At 50.5% G+C, this 19,082-nt stretch overlaps 1 protein-coding gene across 1 annotated transcript in view; it reads left to right on the top strand.

Annotated features, from left to right (window-relative positions):
- Positions 1-663: 663 nt before the first annotated feature.
- LOC119396372 (leucine-rich repeats and immunoglobulin-like domains protein 3) overlaps positions 664-19,082 on the top strand; it is a 109,411-nt gene continuing 90,992 nt past the window's right edge. Inside the window, exon 1 of the mRNA XM_037663570.2 lies at positions 664-1,143. Within this exon, the coding sequence (XP_037519498.1) occupies positions 950-1,143 (194 nt within the window). The 5' untranslated portion in view covers positions 664-949. The remainder of the gene's footprint in view (positions 1,144-19,082) is intronic.

Genomic DNA, 19,082 nt, shown 5'->3' with positions numbered 1-19,082 from the left:
AATGCGTGTTTAAGCCGTATTTACGCACGGTCTGCACAAGCGGCAGCGCGAGCGAAAGCCGAATTAGGTGGGGACACGTGCGCTGGAAAAACCGTTTCCAGCTCTGCTCTCTGCGCGCGAAAAAACGACTCGAGGCATCTTCGGAAGCGTTAACAAGAGCGACAACGGAGGCGGACGATGTGGGGGTGTGGGCTTCTTTCTGAAGCGCGCGAGATGCCGACGGGACCGGCCCCAGCTTTGGACCCCAGCTGTGGGGGTCGTGGATACAAAGACGCGCGTACCACCGGGGTCCCACCGCCGACGCGGCCTCGGTTTTGTATTCAGTTTTTGTGTCGCGCACCCGCAGCGCAGCCAGCCGCGCTCTTTATTCGAAACGCGAAAAGGCGCGGCGCGCGCGGAAAGCCGCCCCGCAAAGCACGAAGTGCGAGAGGGAGAGAGAAAACGAATAGATGGAGAGCAAGAAGGCTTTGAGAGAGAGCGTTGCACCGTCAACTCGCGTCGCCTGGCGGCGGGACGCGCAAGCGCGCAAGGGCACGTGAGCTTCTTCGACCAATCGGAGCGCGCCGCCGCGCGAGTGCGTTTGCGTATGGGCGTAAGATTCGTCCGCATCCCGCAAGGCGAAGCCTGCGCGAAAGCGCAAAAACAAACGGAAAAAGTTGCAGCAGCAGTCCGCCAGCAACCGCGGCAGGCGGGCGTGCGAGTAGTGACGGCACTGCGTGTGTTTGTAAACGGTCGTGCGCGGAGTGCGGCATCGGAAAGCGGCGATGTCTTCACCTCCGGTACTGGACATCGGCAGTGAACGTCGACACCGGCCAGTGTGATACGCTCAGTGACCACGCGACGACCATGTCGACGTTGCAGAAACTACGCGATCGGTGACCCGTTCGGCGGCTCCGACGGTCTTCCCTCGGAGAGGCCGGGCTTCTTCGGCGGCCGCCGATCCGCCAACATGGCGACCTTCTCCCATTGGGTATGGGTCGTTGTTTGGACGCAGTTCGTGCTTTTCCTGACGCTCTCGGCGCCCGCGGACGGGCAGAAGATGTACTGCCCGTCCAATTGTTCCTGCCTCGGCCCCTTTTTCGAGTGCCGTCGACGGGGATTGACCGAAATACCCAGGGATTTACCGACGTGGGTCGAGATTCTGTGAGTACTCGCTGCGGTGACAGCTTTACCTACTCTTTCGTTTCGTTTTTCCGCTTCGTTTCTTCGATCACGGACCACACGTGGATGCGATCGGCGCGTCGTTACATAGTAGCGCTATTTCCTAGCGAGCCATTGTTCTTGGGCTTTGCCATAAACGTCAGGACGTTAATAGATTGCACGCTCCCGTGCGTGGGACCGTGTAGTACCAGCGCTGTTGTAACTCATCGCTGTCTCGCGCTCTCCCCTGTCATTCCGACTATCTCGCACCGAATAATGCGTCACGGTTACGTGAGTCGCATCTCTCGTGCTTCGTATGAATATGCATCGTGGCCGAATTGCGGTTGCGTCAACACGAAACCGCAACCGAGCGCGTCCGGCACACGGTTCTCGGAAGGCGAGCGAGAGCGGCTTGTACGGCGTCCTTCGTTAGGCCTAGCCGCTCTCCCTGGCTCGGTCTCTCTCTCGCACGCGATTGCTTATTTCTCTTCGCTTTTTCGTTTTGCGCGCAATTAGCACTCTTCGAGGTCGCATACTTTTCTCACTTCGCACCGTCAAGCCGTTTTTCTTCTTGCGCCTAACTTCCGTTCTCTTGTTCTAGCGTGTACGGTTGAATGGGAGCCGTCGACGATGCAGTTACCGCCGGCAATTTTAGAGGCTAGCCTGCCTGCGGGTACGACAAGCTCGGCCTAAATGACGCCGATCTTTGAGGCCATATTGGTGGTTCGGGTATCGACGGGCTCCTCTAAAACCGGCAGTTTACGAGCAACGGTGACGTTAATCGGACCGTGCGTTGCTGAAATGCGATGCGAATAGTCCGCCAACCGTTATTTCGGGCTGATCTCGAAGTCGGGTTTAAAGAAACGGCGTGGTCAGTATACCAACGCGATAGCTACCGTCGCAGAACTAAGTCTGTGCGTCGTTTCTGCGAGCAGCCAAACCATCGACGAGGCAATAAAATTGAACGAAACTCGCGACTAGCGCAGGTGTTCAGTGAAGCGCAGCGCGTCGGCGCAACGCAGTCTGCGATGCGTAGCTTATTGTAACCTTGATTTGTGCTCTTTTACAAGCGCTCCGAGAAAGGGCGAGGGGTGAGGTGGGAGGTTGGTGCGTTTTCCGCTAGAACAATGTGTTCGCGCTGGCTGCCTGCCGTAGCTGGGTCCTTACCCCCACCCCACCACCACCCACTCCGCTAATAGCAAGCGACGGGTTTGTGTTATCGCAACCAGCGGCGCTCACATTCGACAGCTCCGTTATCGTCTTTTTTTGCGTTGCTGTTTGTTTCGTTTTTGTCTCTGCATTGCCACGGACGAAGTGTATGTTATTTTATAAGCGCAGCTGGGCTTCTTCGTTTTATTTATCTTTGAGTATGGCTCTACGTGAAGCTATACAACACATAAAACAAACACATGTGGCTTGTTTATGTTTGTGCAACGTACTTCATGAACTTATAACGCAACCGTTCGAGTCTTGATGTGCTAGACTTCGAGGTTCCGACCCGCCACGGGGGTCGAAATAGTTATGGAGCTCGACTACTGACCCGAAGGTCGCGGCATCGAATCCAGGCCGCATTTTCGATGGAGGCGAAAGATGCTTGAGGCCCGTGTACTTAGATTTAGGTGCACGCTAAAGAAAAGAACCCCATGTGGTCGAAATTTCCTGAGCCCTCCATCCACTACGGCGTCCCTCATAATCGTGTGGTGGTTTTGGGACGTTAAACTCGGATAATAATTATTATTATTTCGAGGTTCCAATGTTACGCACCGCGTTGCTGCATTTTGTCAATGCTTTTTCACTGTCGCTGCGTGTGTATAAATGGCATTGCGCAATCGCCGTCCGCAAAAACTCCACGTGCCTTGATTAAACGCCGGAGTTCGTTGCCTCTTTTCATATAGCTTGTGCGCATGCGCGAGGTATGTGGAACGACAAGGTGCAGCTTTCGGATCGCCGTGCCGTTGCGGCCTAGCTTTTTTTTAATGTGTTTTTGTAGGCCATGCCAAAAGTGACTGACGTGTACTCTCTTTATGTTGTTAGTTTGTCGAGTATGGGTGTACGAAGTTTTTTTAATGAAGGCTCGGTCTGTTGCGTCTTGACGTTCGTGCTATTAGAAAAGGAATGTGGGGCTGTCGTAAATTTTGCGGCGCGCGCCACTTCCGAAGCTTTGAGCGACGTGTCAGGATTAAGAGAGACGTGGGAGAGGGAGGCGGGGGAAGGTGGAGATCATTCTAGCTACCTAATGAGGCTTTCATTTCAGGCTGACGCAGCGCGCTTTTCACGTGCCATCCGCATTTGCCGAACTGCGTGACACTTCAGTAAAGAAAAGGAAAAAAAAGGGGGGGGGGTGGATAAGGGGGTGGGGGGTGGGGTTTAACCTAGTACATATATATAGAAATTTCGTCTAGTTGGCTTCGCGAGAAGCTGCTTCTAATCCGCGCTGCTCGTATTCCCGCCCGAGCTTCTCTCTTGACATTTGAAAAAGGTGTGTTTGATATGTGGCACGTAACAGGTCTGGTATTACGCAGGGAAGTAGTAGTAGTATGTAGGTTGTGTGTGTGTGTATATATATATATATATATATATATATATATATATATATATATATATATATATATATATATATATATATATATATATATATATATATAGGACCGTGCTCGCTCATTTTGGAGGCCGCAGCGTTGCGAACACCTAAAAACACGCGCAACTCTTCTTTAATGCGAATCTTGCGAGAAGTGTACGCGATCGTACCTCGGTACAACGATCATCGGATATAACGAAGTGAAAGATACCAGTATGAGAGTGTAGTAAGTACAGTACGCAATAGGTGCGTGATCCAGAAGCAAGCAAACAGCGAGAAGGAGAAACTTTATTTAGGGAGGAGACGACGATAATCATCCTTAGTTGGGCGGCATCCTCAGTCCAGTACTTATAGTGGTCACTAGCCGCCCGTCGCGCTCTGTCCACCGCCAGATTTTTTTTTTATTACTACCACAGCAAATAACGTCCCCTATACTTTCCGTGTCATTATTGTCTGTTCTCATTAATATTGTATCTAACAAAGGAAAACGAGCCCTTAAAAGTCATCTTCTTTCCTTCAGGACACAGGAAAGGCGCACGAAGACACACACACACGCACTTGTGTCCTGTTTCTTTGCGCTAGTACACAACAATATTCCATGCAAACAAGCGCGCTTTGCAACTATAGACGGACATTCGAAGGCTTGAAGTTGGTCCTCAGGGCACGAGAAAAGCAGCACACAAAACAATAGCAGTGGAAGTTTTTTTTTTTTTTTTTTTTGAGTGCTGCTTGCTTACAAATGAACGCACGCTTGTAACGAGAGCCAATATAACGAAGGTGTATATCTTCACGTTGCGGGTGCCTAATTTGTTACAAATGGCGCTCTTCTTACCTGTATTGAAGGTATAACTAGCTCCACCGCGAAATTACGCTGCCGTATAGTATTACGTGTGAATGGCCGAAACCTACGAAGTTTGTTTTTCGTTGTAACGTGTCTGCTGTCGCTTCTTTCCACTGTCTGTACGTAGGACAGCGCATATAATAACAATTTACGGGGTTTTACGTGCCGAAACCACGATATGGTTATGAGGCACGCCTTAGTGGAGAGCTGCGGATGATTTCGACCAGCTCGTGTTATTTAATGTGCACCTAAATACACGGGCCTCGCATCTACGCCTCCATCGAAATGCAATGCCGGGATCGAACCCGCGACCTTCGGGTCAGCAGCCGAGCACCGTAACCACTGTCACTGCGGGGTATCGGAAAGACAGATGAAATATGCATTACCGGCTCTGGCTCGCAGCTTTGGCAAGAATGCCTTATTATATACCTGCGGAAAAATGAAACGAAGCACGCGTTCCCAGCTGGCGGATTTCTCCGTGATATCGCGAAACGAGAATCATAACAAAATAGTAAAAGAAATACGTGCGCGCCTGCCTGTTCACCGCGGTTCACTGGGTCGCAGCGTTTTTTCTTTTTTCTTTTTTTTTTTTCGCAGTGAATGCCGGGCAGGTCTCCAAATGAATCCACTTCCAAGCTTTTCCTTCCTTGTTTCGCGTATTCTTTCGTTATCATTCTCGTTTCCCTCGTCTTTGTATATGTGTGTGTGTTTTTTTTTTACCATTTCCGTTGTGTGTGCGAGTCTTCGCCGCAATCTGGCATGACGCTCAGGGTCGGTGGCTGGCGCACTGGATAATATTAAAGCGCGCGCGGCAACACAGCGCCCGCTGCTTGCAGCTGGTGATGGCTACGGTGGTGGTCTTGGGTGAGGAGGAAAGAAAGAAGTCAGAAGGCCGCACTATAGGTTGACGAGGACACGACGAAGTGTTGCGGAATAAAGATTGGGTGCTTCTGACCTCGAATTTCCTACTCGTCGTTGGAAAAACGTGCATCTGTCTTAAAAAGATAGTGAGAGACAACGGCCGCGGTGCTTCGCGCGGCAGAACTTTGAGGATGCGGGTTCGGTTCCCAACCGCTGCGTATGCATTTCGACGGGAGCGTAGAAATGGGTTACAGCAGCAGGCTTAGGGATAACGAAAGATTCTCGTGTCTGGAAGCGCTTCGCATAATGAGGCTCAGATAACGCGACCCGTTTCTGTTTTACGGCGCCCGTGCGCTAACACGTTAGAGTATACCGTTAATCGATTTGAATCGTTTACGAGCCCGTATATACCTATATATCCCACGCATCAGCTCACGTGTGACTCAGCCGTTACGGGGTATAGCGAGTATAATTAGAGGGGATCGTTTGTATCGCCAACTCTCCGCGCTGATTACATGTAGCTCATTAAACGTCGTTTACTATACAACACCAGCAAGGGGGTCGGGGTGGGGTGGGGGGGGGGGGGAGTGTTGTGCGCGTAGTCTATCGCCGCCTTTTCTTCCGAGCTTTCACTGTTGTGTGCACACACGAATAGCACACACAACACGATGCGCAACAGCTAATGTAGTTCAGTAAAGAGCCAACGAGGGTAAGAAAAAGAGAAGATAAAGAAGAAAGGGTAATAAGAAAGTTTGGCGCTGAGGATGACGGTGTTGTTGCTTGCCATAGCTGCTGATGGCTGGCTATCGCGTCAAGGCCCTTCTTTCTCTTTATTTCACACCGGCTTCGTCGGTGTGCTTGGCTTGCGATGGAACTGCGGCAAGGCGGCGCGGCGGCGCGGCGAATTCGCTCTCTCTCTCTGCGCTAAGGTTGGTCGAGGCCTCTCTGCGAGCTCTGGCGAGATACTCTATATGTATACGTTACGCGGCGACGTGGTGCCGACCGTTATACTTGGTCGTGTCGCTGGCGCACTCCGCGCTCAGTCCTGGCGGGGTTTCGCTGTATACTGCTGCGCGACCCGAGAAGCGAAGGAATAAGAAAGAAAGGATCGCATCTGGGTGCCAGCGCTTATTGGCACCGCGAAGGGAAAGGATCGACCTGGCGTCCGCCCTGTTCTTTCTTTCTTTCTTTCTTTCTTTCTTTCTTTCTTTCTTTCTTTCTTTCTTTCTTTCTTTCTTTCTTTCTTCTTTTTCTCTAGCATCTCGTCCTTCTCCTGAGGTAAAAGTAGCAGCGCAAGCTTCTCGCTCTTTATATTTGGCAGTGTCGTTCTGGAACTCTCAAGCGACTCTGCAACAGTGTATGCGCGTGTGTGTTTTGCGGGAGCCTCCCCTGACCTGCAGTACAGTACAGTGCGAATTCAAGGCCACGTCAAATAAAAAGAGCAAACGCACGGTGACTCAGGGAAAAAAGCGCAACAGTGCGCGCGCGTTGCCCAAAGTCGTGACTGGGTGGATGCGAGCGTTTGCGTGCGCGTGTGGGGTGACCCAACAAACTGGCGACGCGCGCGGAGTCTTCTTTTTTTTTTCTCCTTTGCCGCTGTTTGTTTGGTAGAGGGCGTTGCGAACATACATCATGTCTCTGTGACAGCTGGGTGCATAGCGAGGCTTGCGTTAACTCGTTGGCCCGAACGGTGGGAACGGAATCGCTTCATGGACGGTCTCGTTACCGCTGGAATAGCGATATTGACCAAGTTTTCGCCGGTTCTGAGGCCAGGCATATATGTAAAGAACCGTTGCAAGGCTGAAACTTGTGACTAGTTGGTTTTGTGCTGCATGATTAGAACGGCAGTGTACCCACACATGAGCAATGCAAAGAAGGATTGCGAAAATAGAGCGTGGTCCTTCCCTACCTTGATCCGCGTGTGGGTGCGTTACTGTTATAATATATGAACTTATAAATAAGTATACCTAGAACGCACCCTAAAACGCAACGTAGCCGCCATGGTTAAGCTCTGGAGTATTGCTTGCGCGAGTGTTTCAAAAGTACTGGCGTGGTATCATTGTTATAAGTTCTGGTGTTTTACATGCCAAAACCATGCTACAATTATGAGGCACGAGGGATCCGGAAATTTCGACCACCATGGGTTCTTAAACGTGCACCTAATCCTAACTTCACGGGCCCCTAGCATTTCGCTTCCGACCGCCGCCGCTGGGGGATCGAACCCGCTACCTTCGGGTCAGCAGCCGAGCGCCGTAACCATACTGTATACGTGCACCGTGGCGTCTGTACAATTGTTTTTGAAAATTTCTCCTGATGCGAAATGCTGTTCTGGTTTTGCGGAATATGCATAATGAAAACAACAAGTTTTGTGCGCCGGGAGTGCCAACTGGATTCGTAATCCTTTATGTATAAAGTCCCTCCTAAGTCGAAGTTTCGTGTGTAATCGCGCAGGTGCTGTCACTGTCATTATATTCGTCATGTACGTATACATACACACCTGCCGCTTTCTTTCTTTCATCCTGGACTCGTGTAGCCAGAAATTACACTTCGCAAGAACGCCAGCGGGGTCGTGCGTCACTCAGTGCTTGCGGCAATTTGCAGCCTCGGAAAGCCTCTCACTACTTTGTGGCGAAACTTCTCAGTCGTCGTCGTCGTGTGTCCGCGGTGTTGCCACAGCTCGCTGACATTCGGCTTCGACAACGACGTGGCTCAATAGGGTTTCGACTCTTCCTCGCCGTCGCAACCTCGTATGCGATCGATCAGACTGAGAGGCAAGGCAGCGCAACATACAGCGCTCGCACTCACTGTTGCCAGGCAGGAAAGTCCGCTCAGTAGTAGTTACAGAGTGAGGTAATAACTGTCTGATATAATGTTCTACCTGCAATGGACTGATCTTTCCTCTCAGACAGATGTTTCTTTCATGACTGGTTTCGTCGTTGCCTCGTTGGTTGCATGACGGCAGCACGTGTGCAGACGTGACAGCAGGCATTCAAATTGATATGACGCATCTCGTCTGTTTCGCTCACCCACTTCCACGCAGCGGTTGCAGACATTTGCGAACACACGCGTCCTATGAAAGAAGCACTGTGTTATACCGAATAGGTAAATGGCTGCTTCTGATAAATAAATTGTCGGGGTTTTGGGTCCCGAAAGCACGTTGTGATTGAAAGACGCCTTAGTGGAAGGCTCCGGAAATTTCGACCACTTGGGGTTCTTTAGGGTTTAGCCGCCATCCAAATGAGGACGCCGCGGATGGGATTCGATCCCGCGACCTTCGGGTCAGCAGTCGACACCACTCAAGACCACCGCGCGCGGATTCACTGTTGTACAGGTATTTGATAAATTGGTGTTTAGAAATTAGCGCATTAGCCGACACTAAGCCAACGTTAGCCAAAGCTGGTAGTGTTCGAGTAAATGCGTCAGTTGAATCCGGTCAGAAATTATCACTCTCAGGTATATGATCAACATACTCCGTTATAGGAGATAGGTGGGAGATTAGAGAGTTTTAGTGCCGTGGACACCAGGTGGCTTGCGTACGCACGCTCTTGCGTTGCTTTGTACTCTCCCATCTGCACCCAACGAGACGACAAAGGAACGCAAGGGCTTGCGTACGCAAGCTGCTTGGTGGCCCCGGCAATATAAAGCTCCCTATCAGGGAGCTTTAGAATAAGGTACGCAAAGCCTCGCGTTAGCGTTCGTCGCCACTGCGCATGCGTCCTACGTTATCCTCTTTTGAACCCACGTTAAGTTACGAAAATGGCGTATCGTGCCCAACGAAGGAATGCTAACGCCACGAACTCTATTCTATAAAATTGTCTTTCACAAAAGTTCAGGTAAACGATAGAAACGGAAGCCTGTTGCTACACATTATCGGCGCGCGCACCTGCGTCGAGCCCGTTGCCACACACACACCCACGGGAATTTCTTTCTTTTTTTTTCTTTTTAAGCGAGCTTGCACGCGAAGAGGCATGTATCTCGCGAGCCGCTGAGTCGGCACCGCGTTGCTTTTTAACGAGCGGACGCGCGTGCGTTTTTCTTTTTTTATCTTCTTACGCAACCGCCGCCGCTGAGCGCACTTGCATAAGCTCGGTTTGCGTTCGTGTCCCGTTGCTGTCTGTGTGTTTTAAGCCGCGAGCTCGTGGAGGTCTGCTGTGCTCATACGTTCTTTCGAAGAGGGACTGATGTGGAGAAACAAAATTACGCGCGTGAGAGGGATAGATGTGAGAAAGGGGCGCTTGTGGTCAAGACGCGAAGAGTCGGCGGTCGCCGCCGCCAGCCGGCCGCCTTTGCACGAACGGGAGCCTTCATTCTTTCTATCTTTTCTTTCTTTTTTTTTTTTGCTTTCCAGCGGCGCGGCCGTTTGATAGCAACGGGACGACAGGGGTGGGCGTGGCCCTCGGTTCCCGGAATTTCTGTTATTTCGTAGGGGGCGAGGAGAAAGGACAGGATGCCTCCCGGGGAGCCAGCTATTGCTGTATAGGGGGAGTTTCCGATTGTCTGTGGTGGCAGCCTTGAATGAGGTGTGTTACGTAGTTTCTCTATGCGTTATATACTATGTAGCTGCCTCTTTCTCTCTTCAAGGTGGAGATTGAATCGACTTGAAGCTGATTCGAGAAGGAAGTGGGGAGAAAGGAGAGAATATTGAAAGACAGAAAGAATGGCGTCTCGCTTACTCACTTACTTAAGGTTCAGGCGCCTGGACCAGCCACTCAGGGTTCTGTTCTGCTCCTGAAGTGCCCACAAAAAGTTGTCTGAATAAAATTTATAAGAAAATATTCACTTGTGTTCCAGCAGCGCCTCTTCTAGAGGAGGCGCTGGTTCTAGTCATTGGGAGTGCATTTGTAGAAAGAAGAAAAAAAAAAACGGGGGCAGGGGCTCGTCATTCGAGCTATAGCATAATTAGTATAGAAGTGACTTAATTAGTAAACACCGTGTTAGATTATCTGCCCCTGGAATTTACTTCGGCGTATCAAAATGCAATAGCACAATTTCTGTTAAGTTTCACACGATTTAACCGGTATTTTGCGGCACCTTATTAAGCGTATAGCGAACACGATACCGTGAGCGTTACTGGGCTTATGGGAGGGTGGCTTCGGGTTTCGTCTTCCAAGTTTTGGTGTCAAGCAAAACTTTTCTAAGGTGTCGAGCGTCAGACATTGGTGCGCATGGTTGGCGGCGCCCTGATTTCCGTGTCACAAACGGGCGACGGTTGCACGCGTGGCGTTGCTCGCATTTTTTATGTATATGTTTTTTTCTTCGAAAGCTACAGATTCCGTTTCTGTCTAGCATGTCGCTGCTCGCACAGGCAGGAAAATCGGGCGTGCCCTGTCGCCGTTAGTATTCAAGGGCTCGTGACGTATTGCTTACCTTGGGAAATGAAGTCCCCCGTATACGACATGTCGTACTGCAGTGCTTCAGTGGTAGATAGATGCATCACGCATCAGTGCCTATCCATTAGTTTTATCTCTCCCTCCTGTGTTCGCTTGTCTAAAGTTGCCTCGTTACTCTAGGCGTATGATGAGCATGGTTTGGCTTTCCCTCTAACATCGAGTGAAAGCAAGTTTTGCATCCTAGCCTGTACGAAATTCGCGGATAAAGGAGCAAGACCTGTTTACATATAGTTCCTGCGGTGAGCTGCTCACACAGGAAGAGGTGAAATCTACCGTTCGAAGACAAGCTCGCTTTATACGAATTCACGGATGATACGTTTTCCGTAAACTACGAGCGGGCGCGGCCCTCTATATAAATATAGGACGTCGGGAGCTCAGTATATACATAATCCGCCGCTGTGGTCTAGTGGTTATGGTGCTCGACGGCTGACTGGAAGGTCGTGGGATCGAATCCCGGCCGTGGCGACCGGATTTCGACGGAGGCGAAATGCGATAGGCCCGTGTGCTTAGATTTAGGTGCAAGTTAAAGAACCCCATGCGGTGGAAATTTCCTGATCCCTCCACTACCGCGTCTCTCATGATCATATCGCTACGCCTGTGCCAGGCGCAGGCGGCGAGCTGTTTACCTATAGGAATAGGTGAATTCAACCGTTTGAAGACAACCTTTATGCGAATTCACGGATTATACGTTTTACGTACGCTACGAATGGACGCGGCCCTCTATATAAATATGGGGAAGTCGTATCGTAGGTTCTCGTGGGCGCAGAATGGAGGGGCGTCGTCTCTGGCTGTTCGTTTACTTTTTTTTTTTTTCGAGGTGACTGCGGAGGGGGCAAGGGCGCGGTGGCGTTCGCGTGCCCTTGTGGCCTCGGCTTCCTGAGCGCCCGATCAAGTACAGCGCGGGGCGTTGGCTTCACCGCCCGATCGCTATGCCGCATGGCCACCGGCCGCCGGAGGCTCAGGACATTTGTGTCCCTTTGCAATTCTTGAACGTTTTTATGGCCCATGTCTTTTGGAACATTCTGGGAGAGCCGTTCGCTACGTCGTCTCGTGACGAGCGGTGCCCGTGGGAGAGCGCTGTATTTACGTCAGGCGGTGAAGAAAATGATACCCTTTTGAACGGGATAATTGACAATGCATTAGATCGAAGCGACTAGGAAATCCGTGCGGATTTCCTTGTGGCATCGTGCTACGAACGACTGGTTGTCAGTTATCCCTTCCGCCACCTTGCGTGATACCACATAACTTATTTGCTAACTGATACCCTGTCACGAGCGCGCGGTGTTTTAGAATAGAGCTTACCGTAAAGCCGTGGTGGTTTAGTGGTCGTGGGGCGCTACGCTGCTACTATATATGTACGAGGACGCGGGTTCGATACCATCTTCCGTGGCGTTCACTTTTCGACGAAGGCGTAATGAAACAAAAAAAAAAAAAGAGAAAGGAATGCTTGCTATGGCGTGCCTCAAAATTATATCGTGGTTCTGGCGCGTGAAATCCAAGAATTTTATGAATGAACTAGAATAGACTTGAGACTAAAGTCGTCGGTCAAGGGTCTATCCAACTGTCATCGAATATCGTAGAAATATATTCAATGTTATTGAAAGGAGGAGAGGTCTCTATCTTGTTACTCCTCCTCAGTGCAAGCGGAAGTGGAATAGAAGTATAAATTCAGGTTATTATGCAGTCGTGCAGTGAGTTTGTTACACACGTCGCTTTGTCCTGTGGGCGATCGCGGATAGGATTGTCACAATGTGAATGAAAACCACGCGGTCGCACGTGGGCGGGTGAGATTAATGCGGCGTACGTAGTGCGTACGCCAATTAAGCTTAATCGCGCATTACTCAAAACACGAATTTCGTAACTGACCCTCTGAGCACTTGTTACGCAGGCGTGCGCTACGCCTGACGTCTCGATTACGATGATTAACGTTCGTTCTGCCGCGGTGGACGGCGTCTCTCTGTGCCACTGCATGCGGTGTCTCGCGAGCTAGCTCCGCGTAACGCAAACGCAGGAGGGCGAGTTCCCGCTTGATGCGTTTTTTTTTTGCTTTGTTTTTTTTCCGCTACGCTCGCTCGCTCTCAGTAGGCCTCCGTTTGACCCGGTAAAAAGAAATCGAGCACACCGTCGTGTTCGTGTGCGCCATCGCCGTCGTTTTTGACAAGGAAAAAAAAAACAAGCGACGTGCGTATGGTGTGGCACCCAGGTGCTCGCCTTTTTGCCGCATGCTCACTGGGCCAATTGGCGCCTACGTAGTTCCCCGACACCACGCCGTGTAAGACACTGCTTTAATTCTCTGTTTATAAGTTTTCTTTTGCTCCGCTCAGGATTTCTGTACGCACATTCTTCTCTTCCACGTCCCGCGGCGACCCCCTTGTTAGCCGTGGGAAGCGTGCGGCGGCGCGTCCCACGCCCTCTCGCGGCGACTTCTCTTACTTCTGGAGTGCCCGCCGCCGCCGCCGTCGCCGTCGTCTTGCGTATAGTAGCGCGGTGTGCCTCCCACGGTTAGACACAAAAACGTAAGCGTGTGCCGCCCATGCTCCTTTTGTTGCTCGCGCACGTGCGTGCGAGTTAATAGGACTTCCGTTATGTGCATACTGCCGCCGTATACGCGTGCTCACTACGATGCCAGTCACGCATCGGCATCGAGGTGAGCGCGCCGACGCCGCGACCGCTTGCAGCGGCAGCGCGCGCGCTGGGTGCCCTGCATGCCTGCGGCGTATTGCGCGTGTTCAACCGCAGCGCGTTTTTGCCTTGGGATACAAAACTGCGGTGTACAATAACACCTTGTTACTTGAGAATTGCGGTTACTGGCATGCTGCTGGTGTTATGGTGGCGGCGCCACCCTCGCTGAGATAGTTCGTGCGGCACGTTAATTATTTTTGTCGAGCTTCCTGCGTAGAAGGGTACGTGGGCTGTATTACCTTAAAATTATGCGCCTACCGTGAAGAATTTGGAGTTATGATGTCGCGCGCGTAGGCTTCTTGGTGCGCGTCGCTTCAAGCGGTGTTCTAATTTACGAAGAAGCCAGAAAGCTTGCGGGCGGCCGCATTTCGCTGGAGGCAAAATGCTTTAGGTCCGGGGTTCAGGTGCACGTTAAAGAAACACCAGATGGTCGAAATTTCCGGAGCCCTCCACTACGGCGTCCCTCATCAATCATATCGTGGTTATGGGACGTGAAACCCCAGCAATTATTACTATGTATACCGATGACTTTTAAGGGCTCGAAGGTCGCAGGTTCGGTCCCTGCCGGCGGCAAGTTATCTTTTCGTCCACTTTACTTTCTTCACACTTTATCCTAATTACAACGAATAATATCCCCTATGCTTTCTTTGGCATTATTGTCTGTTAATTCTCATTAATATTGGGACTATGTATACCGTTAATTTAGTTTGTTACATGTACGAAACGTCGAAACGGCAACGTTAAACATTAAAATTGAAGCCCAAGGTGCCGGCTCTTTTAATGCACCCCTAAAATAGTCGATGACCGATTGCCAGCGGAGTGTCCTTCAATCGCATCGCGCTGCATGACTTCGGTCACGTAGAGCAGCTTGTTAGCTGAGAGAAATGTGCGGGGAATGCCGTCTCCTCGCGATAGCATTGTGTGCAGTTGCCTATATACAGTGGGCAGCCGATTACGTAAAAGCGCTCCTCGATTTATTCACGTTGTTCGCGAAGTGTACAGACGCATGCAGCTTATCTGCATGCTGCCTGAAAGGCCTCGTCGCTGAGTTAATTTTAATGCGTTGTGCGCGACCTTGAACACGAAACGCACGCAGGTAGTAAAATTCCGGTGAACGAACGGGTATATATATATTTATCCATGTGTTACAGCTCCTATAGCTACGTTGCTGTTTCCTCTATGTAGTTGTTTCCTTTTTCAGCGATATACGACCATACGGCTGTTTCCGTTGGTTGTTTTTCAACGTTTCACGTGAAGCGAATTGGGTCGTAAAACGTGCAATTGAAAAAAAAAAAAAATCCTGTTCCTGTAGTAAGGTCGTGTATGACTTGTATATCGCAACTTGTGCACTCGTGCATGCGCTGATTCCAAAGACTCATTCTAAATGCTGATATCTGATAGCGATACAAATTGAAGACACATATGAGCTGATTGTACAGTGCGCGCGCGCGTCCCGTCTGGCGTGCGTTGCAGTGTTTAATAATTAGTGTGCTTTTAAACCACAGTATGATTATGAGAGGCCGTAGTGGGAGAGCTGCGGAAATTTTGACCACTTGGAGTTCTTTAACGTGCACCCAAATCTATAAGTACTCGGGCCTCTATCATTTCGCCTCCATCGAAATGCAGCCGCCGCGGCTGGGATTCGATCCCGCGACCTTCGGGCGTTACAGTCTTTGCGGTATCCTGTAAATGATGCTCTGTGTGTTACGAGGGTAACGCTCCTGCCTATAGAGTTAATTTTGATGCTACCACGCATGCGTCGCGGTGGCTGGGTCCTGCATGCAGTGGACAGGCGACGCGTAAGAACGGACGACGCAACATCCGAGTCGTCGGCACATCTCTGCTTTTGAATGTATACCACTGTCGCGGTATATCCTTGCGCATCCGAGTCCATCGCTGATGTTTGGCTCTTCTGTTAACCAGGATAACTATTAATAATAATTGCAGGGGTTTTACGTCCCAGAACCACGATATGGTTATGAGAGTGTGGAGGGCTCTGGAAGTTTCGACCACATGGGTGGGGTTCGTTAACGCGCACCTAAATCAGCACACGGGCATTTTGCCTCCATCGAAATGCGGCCCCGCCGCGGCCGGGATTCGAACCCGGGACCTTCGGGTCAACAGTCGAGAACCATAACCACTACACCACCAAGGATGACTATTCTGAGCCAAGCGATTCTATAGTCATTAACTATTGCTTGGCTGTCAGTTTAGTTGCCTTTGCTCCACAGCAGGGTCTGAGAAATCTTATTGCGTCTGCAACGGAGCGAAGAACAAGCTTCGGGCGTGGCACGCATGCGTGGCCCTTCGGTTCGTTCTTGTCATGCGGAGCCTTTGTTTTTTTTTTTCTCGCAGTAAATACTGGCCGCCGGCGGAAACAACGCCCTACTGCATGCACAAATTAATGGCCACCCAAAGTCGCGCCGGTTGACATGAAGGGTGGAAACTTTCCGGCTTTGGGTTGTTGGCTGGTAGTTGTATATATATCTCGAAGGGTGCGCGCCAATTTCGTGGTTCTAGACCATATATACGATGTCCTTTGCCACACGCGAAGCACCGAGTCCTTATTCCCCCGCTGAGCTTACACAAGTCTACACCGAAGAGTTTCGCGACTGCCTTTGTTCATTTCTTGTTCTTTCTTATATGCTGCGTGGGGACAATACACTTGTTATGCGAGCCCAGGCTCGCGCTGTACTACTTCTTCCAAGTACACTTGGGCTTCTACTTGGGCGTGTCCTGAAGGCGTTATTATTTATTTTTTTTTCAATTTCGTGCCGCGTGTGCCTGTAGAGCGCGTAGTACCGTTTCTCGGCATTTAGCCGCGGTTGAATGGAGGAGTTTCTCGCGTTTTTTCTTCGCGCGTAATTAATATGGCTGTCGCAGTGGTTCCCACGCACGCGCGACGCCTCTCCGCTTAAAGTAAAGGGGATCTTCGCTTTCTGTCCACGTCTACTTGTGAGTGTTTATCAAAAGATTGCGTGAAGTAGCTCGTTAATTGGCTGGGCAGTGCTTTACCTATAACCCAAATGTCACTGAGCAAGTAGAGAACGCGTTTGTCGTTGGCGATCTATTTTTACGAGGCCGTGTACGTAAACTGCGTTTATGGGTGTAATACCATTTTTGACACACGTATATTTCACAATTCATTTGAACGCCAGATTGCAATGCTTAATCTCATTGCAAAGAATTCAGTGGCGATTCAGCGGTAAGTGCAAGCTGAACGCGTTAGCAAGTATTACCCTCGATTACCTCAGGTGTAACTTTAAAGCGACCGTTACCTAACATTAGGCAAGATTAACTAACTGTGCTTCGATAGAAGTGCCAGCCGATCTAAACTAATCCATGGTCCCCAACTGCGGCTTGCCTTGTAATCCTATTATGTTTTGGTACGTAAAAAAAGCCCAGGATTTAATTAATCGGAGTTTGCAGTTAAATTTGTAGGTGGACCAGGTATTGACGCGTAAAATGACCCGCCACGGTGGTCTATTGGTTACGGTGCTCGACTGCTAAGGGCGCGGGATAAAATCCCGTCTGCAGCGTTCGCATTTCGATGGGGGGGCCAAATGCTAGAGGCATATGTGTATTGTGCCATGTCAGTGCACGTTTAAAGAACACACAGGGTGGTCAAAGTTTCCGGAGCCCTCCACTACGGCGTCCCTCATAATCCTATTATGGTATTGGGACGTAAAACCAATTATTAGTGACGCACAAGACTTCTGCGTTTATTCTCCCTCACTGTGTTCTCCAGTGGCAGGAAGGACGTTGCTATATTTAATCCCACAGCCGCTGCAGCGTTCACGTACTACAAGTGACCGTCCCGGCCGGTTCTTTTTTTTGTTTGTTTGTATTCTCACCGCACGGCGTCCCAGTTATATATATAAAAAAAGGATGGTAATCACATACAGGCAAAAACGGGGCATGCATAGATAGGTGCTATGGTGTGTCCGTCGCAGGCGGCCCAGTTCTCCTCTCCACCTCTCTCTTCCTCCTCTCCACTTGGAGGCCGCGTCCTTGCCCGAGGCAAGGCAGCCGTCGAGCTCCTCCGCCCATCGCCGATCGGGCTTTGCAGGGCCGCTCGCTTGCTTGCCTGCTTTGACTTTCCAGGCAGCGGCGACGTCGACGGGCTTCGCTCGCTTGGGACGGAATGTGCCGCCGCGCGTATCAAGCCTTGCCAGCTTCTCCGAACTATCCGCGTTTTCTTTCTCCTTTTTGTTTTATGTAGTTGTCGAGTCACCGTTGTGTTCTCGAAGGCCGCCAAGGTCGCGTCGAACCCCCACCTCCCCTCCACTCACCTTCAGGACTGGTTATATGTATAGCGGTGCGTGTCGATTTTCTCGGTTACGTCGCGTTAACGAGGCGGTTTAATTTGCCTGCGCCGCCGCTCCGGATGAGGAGATTAACGAATCTTATAAAGAACCGGACAGCGTGGGAGAGAGAGAGAGAGAGCGGTACACTGAGGACGGGAGTTTGTTGGAGTGGTTGTGCGTAGTTTTTTAAGGTTGCCCTGAGTATCGCTTATGTAAAAGCCAGCTGGATGTATAGGTACACAACACAGCTGGTATGAGAGACGGGAGTGCAGCGATATCGTTGGATCTTTTGATCGCTCGAAACAGTACTCGCTAGTTGGCCTCCCTCCCCGCGTTGGAACGTCATTAGTATGGCAGCACTTTATTGTTGACTGCGTAGGCGAACTTCGCTTAAACAAGTTTTGTGTAAAAAAAGGCGGTAACTGCGAATTCTTGGCTCGAGCTGTTCCTCTTCTCTTGCCTTTGGCGAACGTTGCCTTTTTCGAAAGAGCAGTGCGATCGAATATGCGATTGAACACTCCGTATATACTAGATAGTGAACAGGCACTGTATGTTTCTTTTATTGGTTTCGGTGAACCAAATGATGTAATTCAGCGATATATGAATCTATCTCGTGCCCTACCAGTTGGTTGAGGTCGGATCACACACACACACTTCACCGACGCACGTACGCGCGCACACAAAGGCTCGTAACTACACACATGCGCACACTCACGAAACCACACACAGACGCGCGGTGTGTAACATCCGAGTGGTTACGTATCTCACATTGGTGGATCATCAAGACCACGCCCCTCCTACAGCTAAATGAGCTCCCCGGTCACGCGCTCTGCAGCCTGCGCTCCGTTGGAAGAGCGTGTCTTCGTAATAATAATGCGGATGGTAACATTAAAGCAAAAACAGAAGCAGCCTGCGTTCCCCGCTGGGCAGGTTGTCCAGCCCGTCTGCGTGTACAACGAGCGTGGCTAGCAGCATGTTTCCGCATTGCTGGCTTAGTCGTGCTGCCGCGCGTTTGCGAAACATTCCGTGCCCTTGCCTTTCCTCGTGGTTGCGCCGTGGCAGTTTTCCCCGTAACCATTCTTGGTTACGATTCCCCGGCGCGTCGCGTTTTCGTCCCCGATTTGGAAGTCCCGTCACCTCTTACCTTTCGTGCTCCAGCGTTGTGCGTCTCGTGTGCAACACCGAGTCGCGGTTGCCGTCTTAAAGGGACACAAAAGTGACACTATGAATGAATCTAGACTGGTAAATTATACTCTCAGGGACTCTATAGTCTCGTTAATTGA

The sequence above is a fragment of the Rhipicephalus sanguineus genome, chromosome 6 (genome assembly GCF_013339695.2).
Source record: "Rhipicephalus sanguineus isolate Rsan-2018 chromosome 6, BIME_Rsan_1.4, whole genome shotgun sequence".
Taxonomy (NCBI): Eukaryota; Metazoa; Arthropoda; class Arachnida; order Ixodida; family Ixodidae; genus Rhipicephalus; species Rhipicephalus sanguineus.
This window is presented reverse-complemented; position numbering and strand designations above follow the sequence as displayed.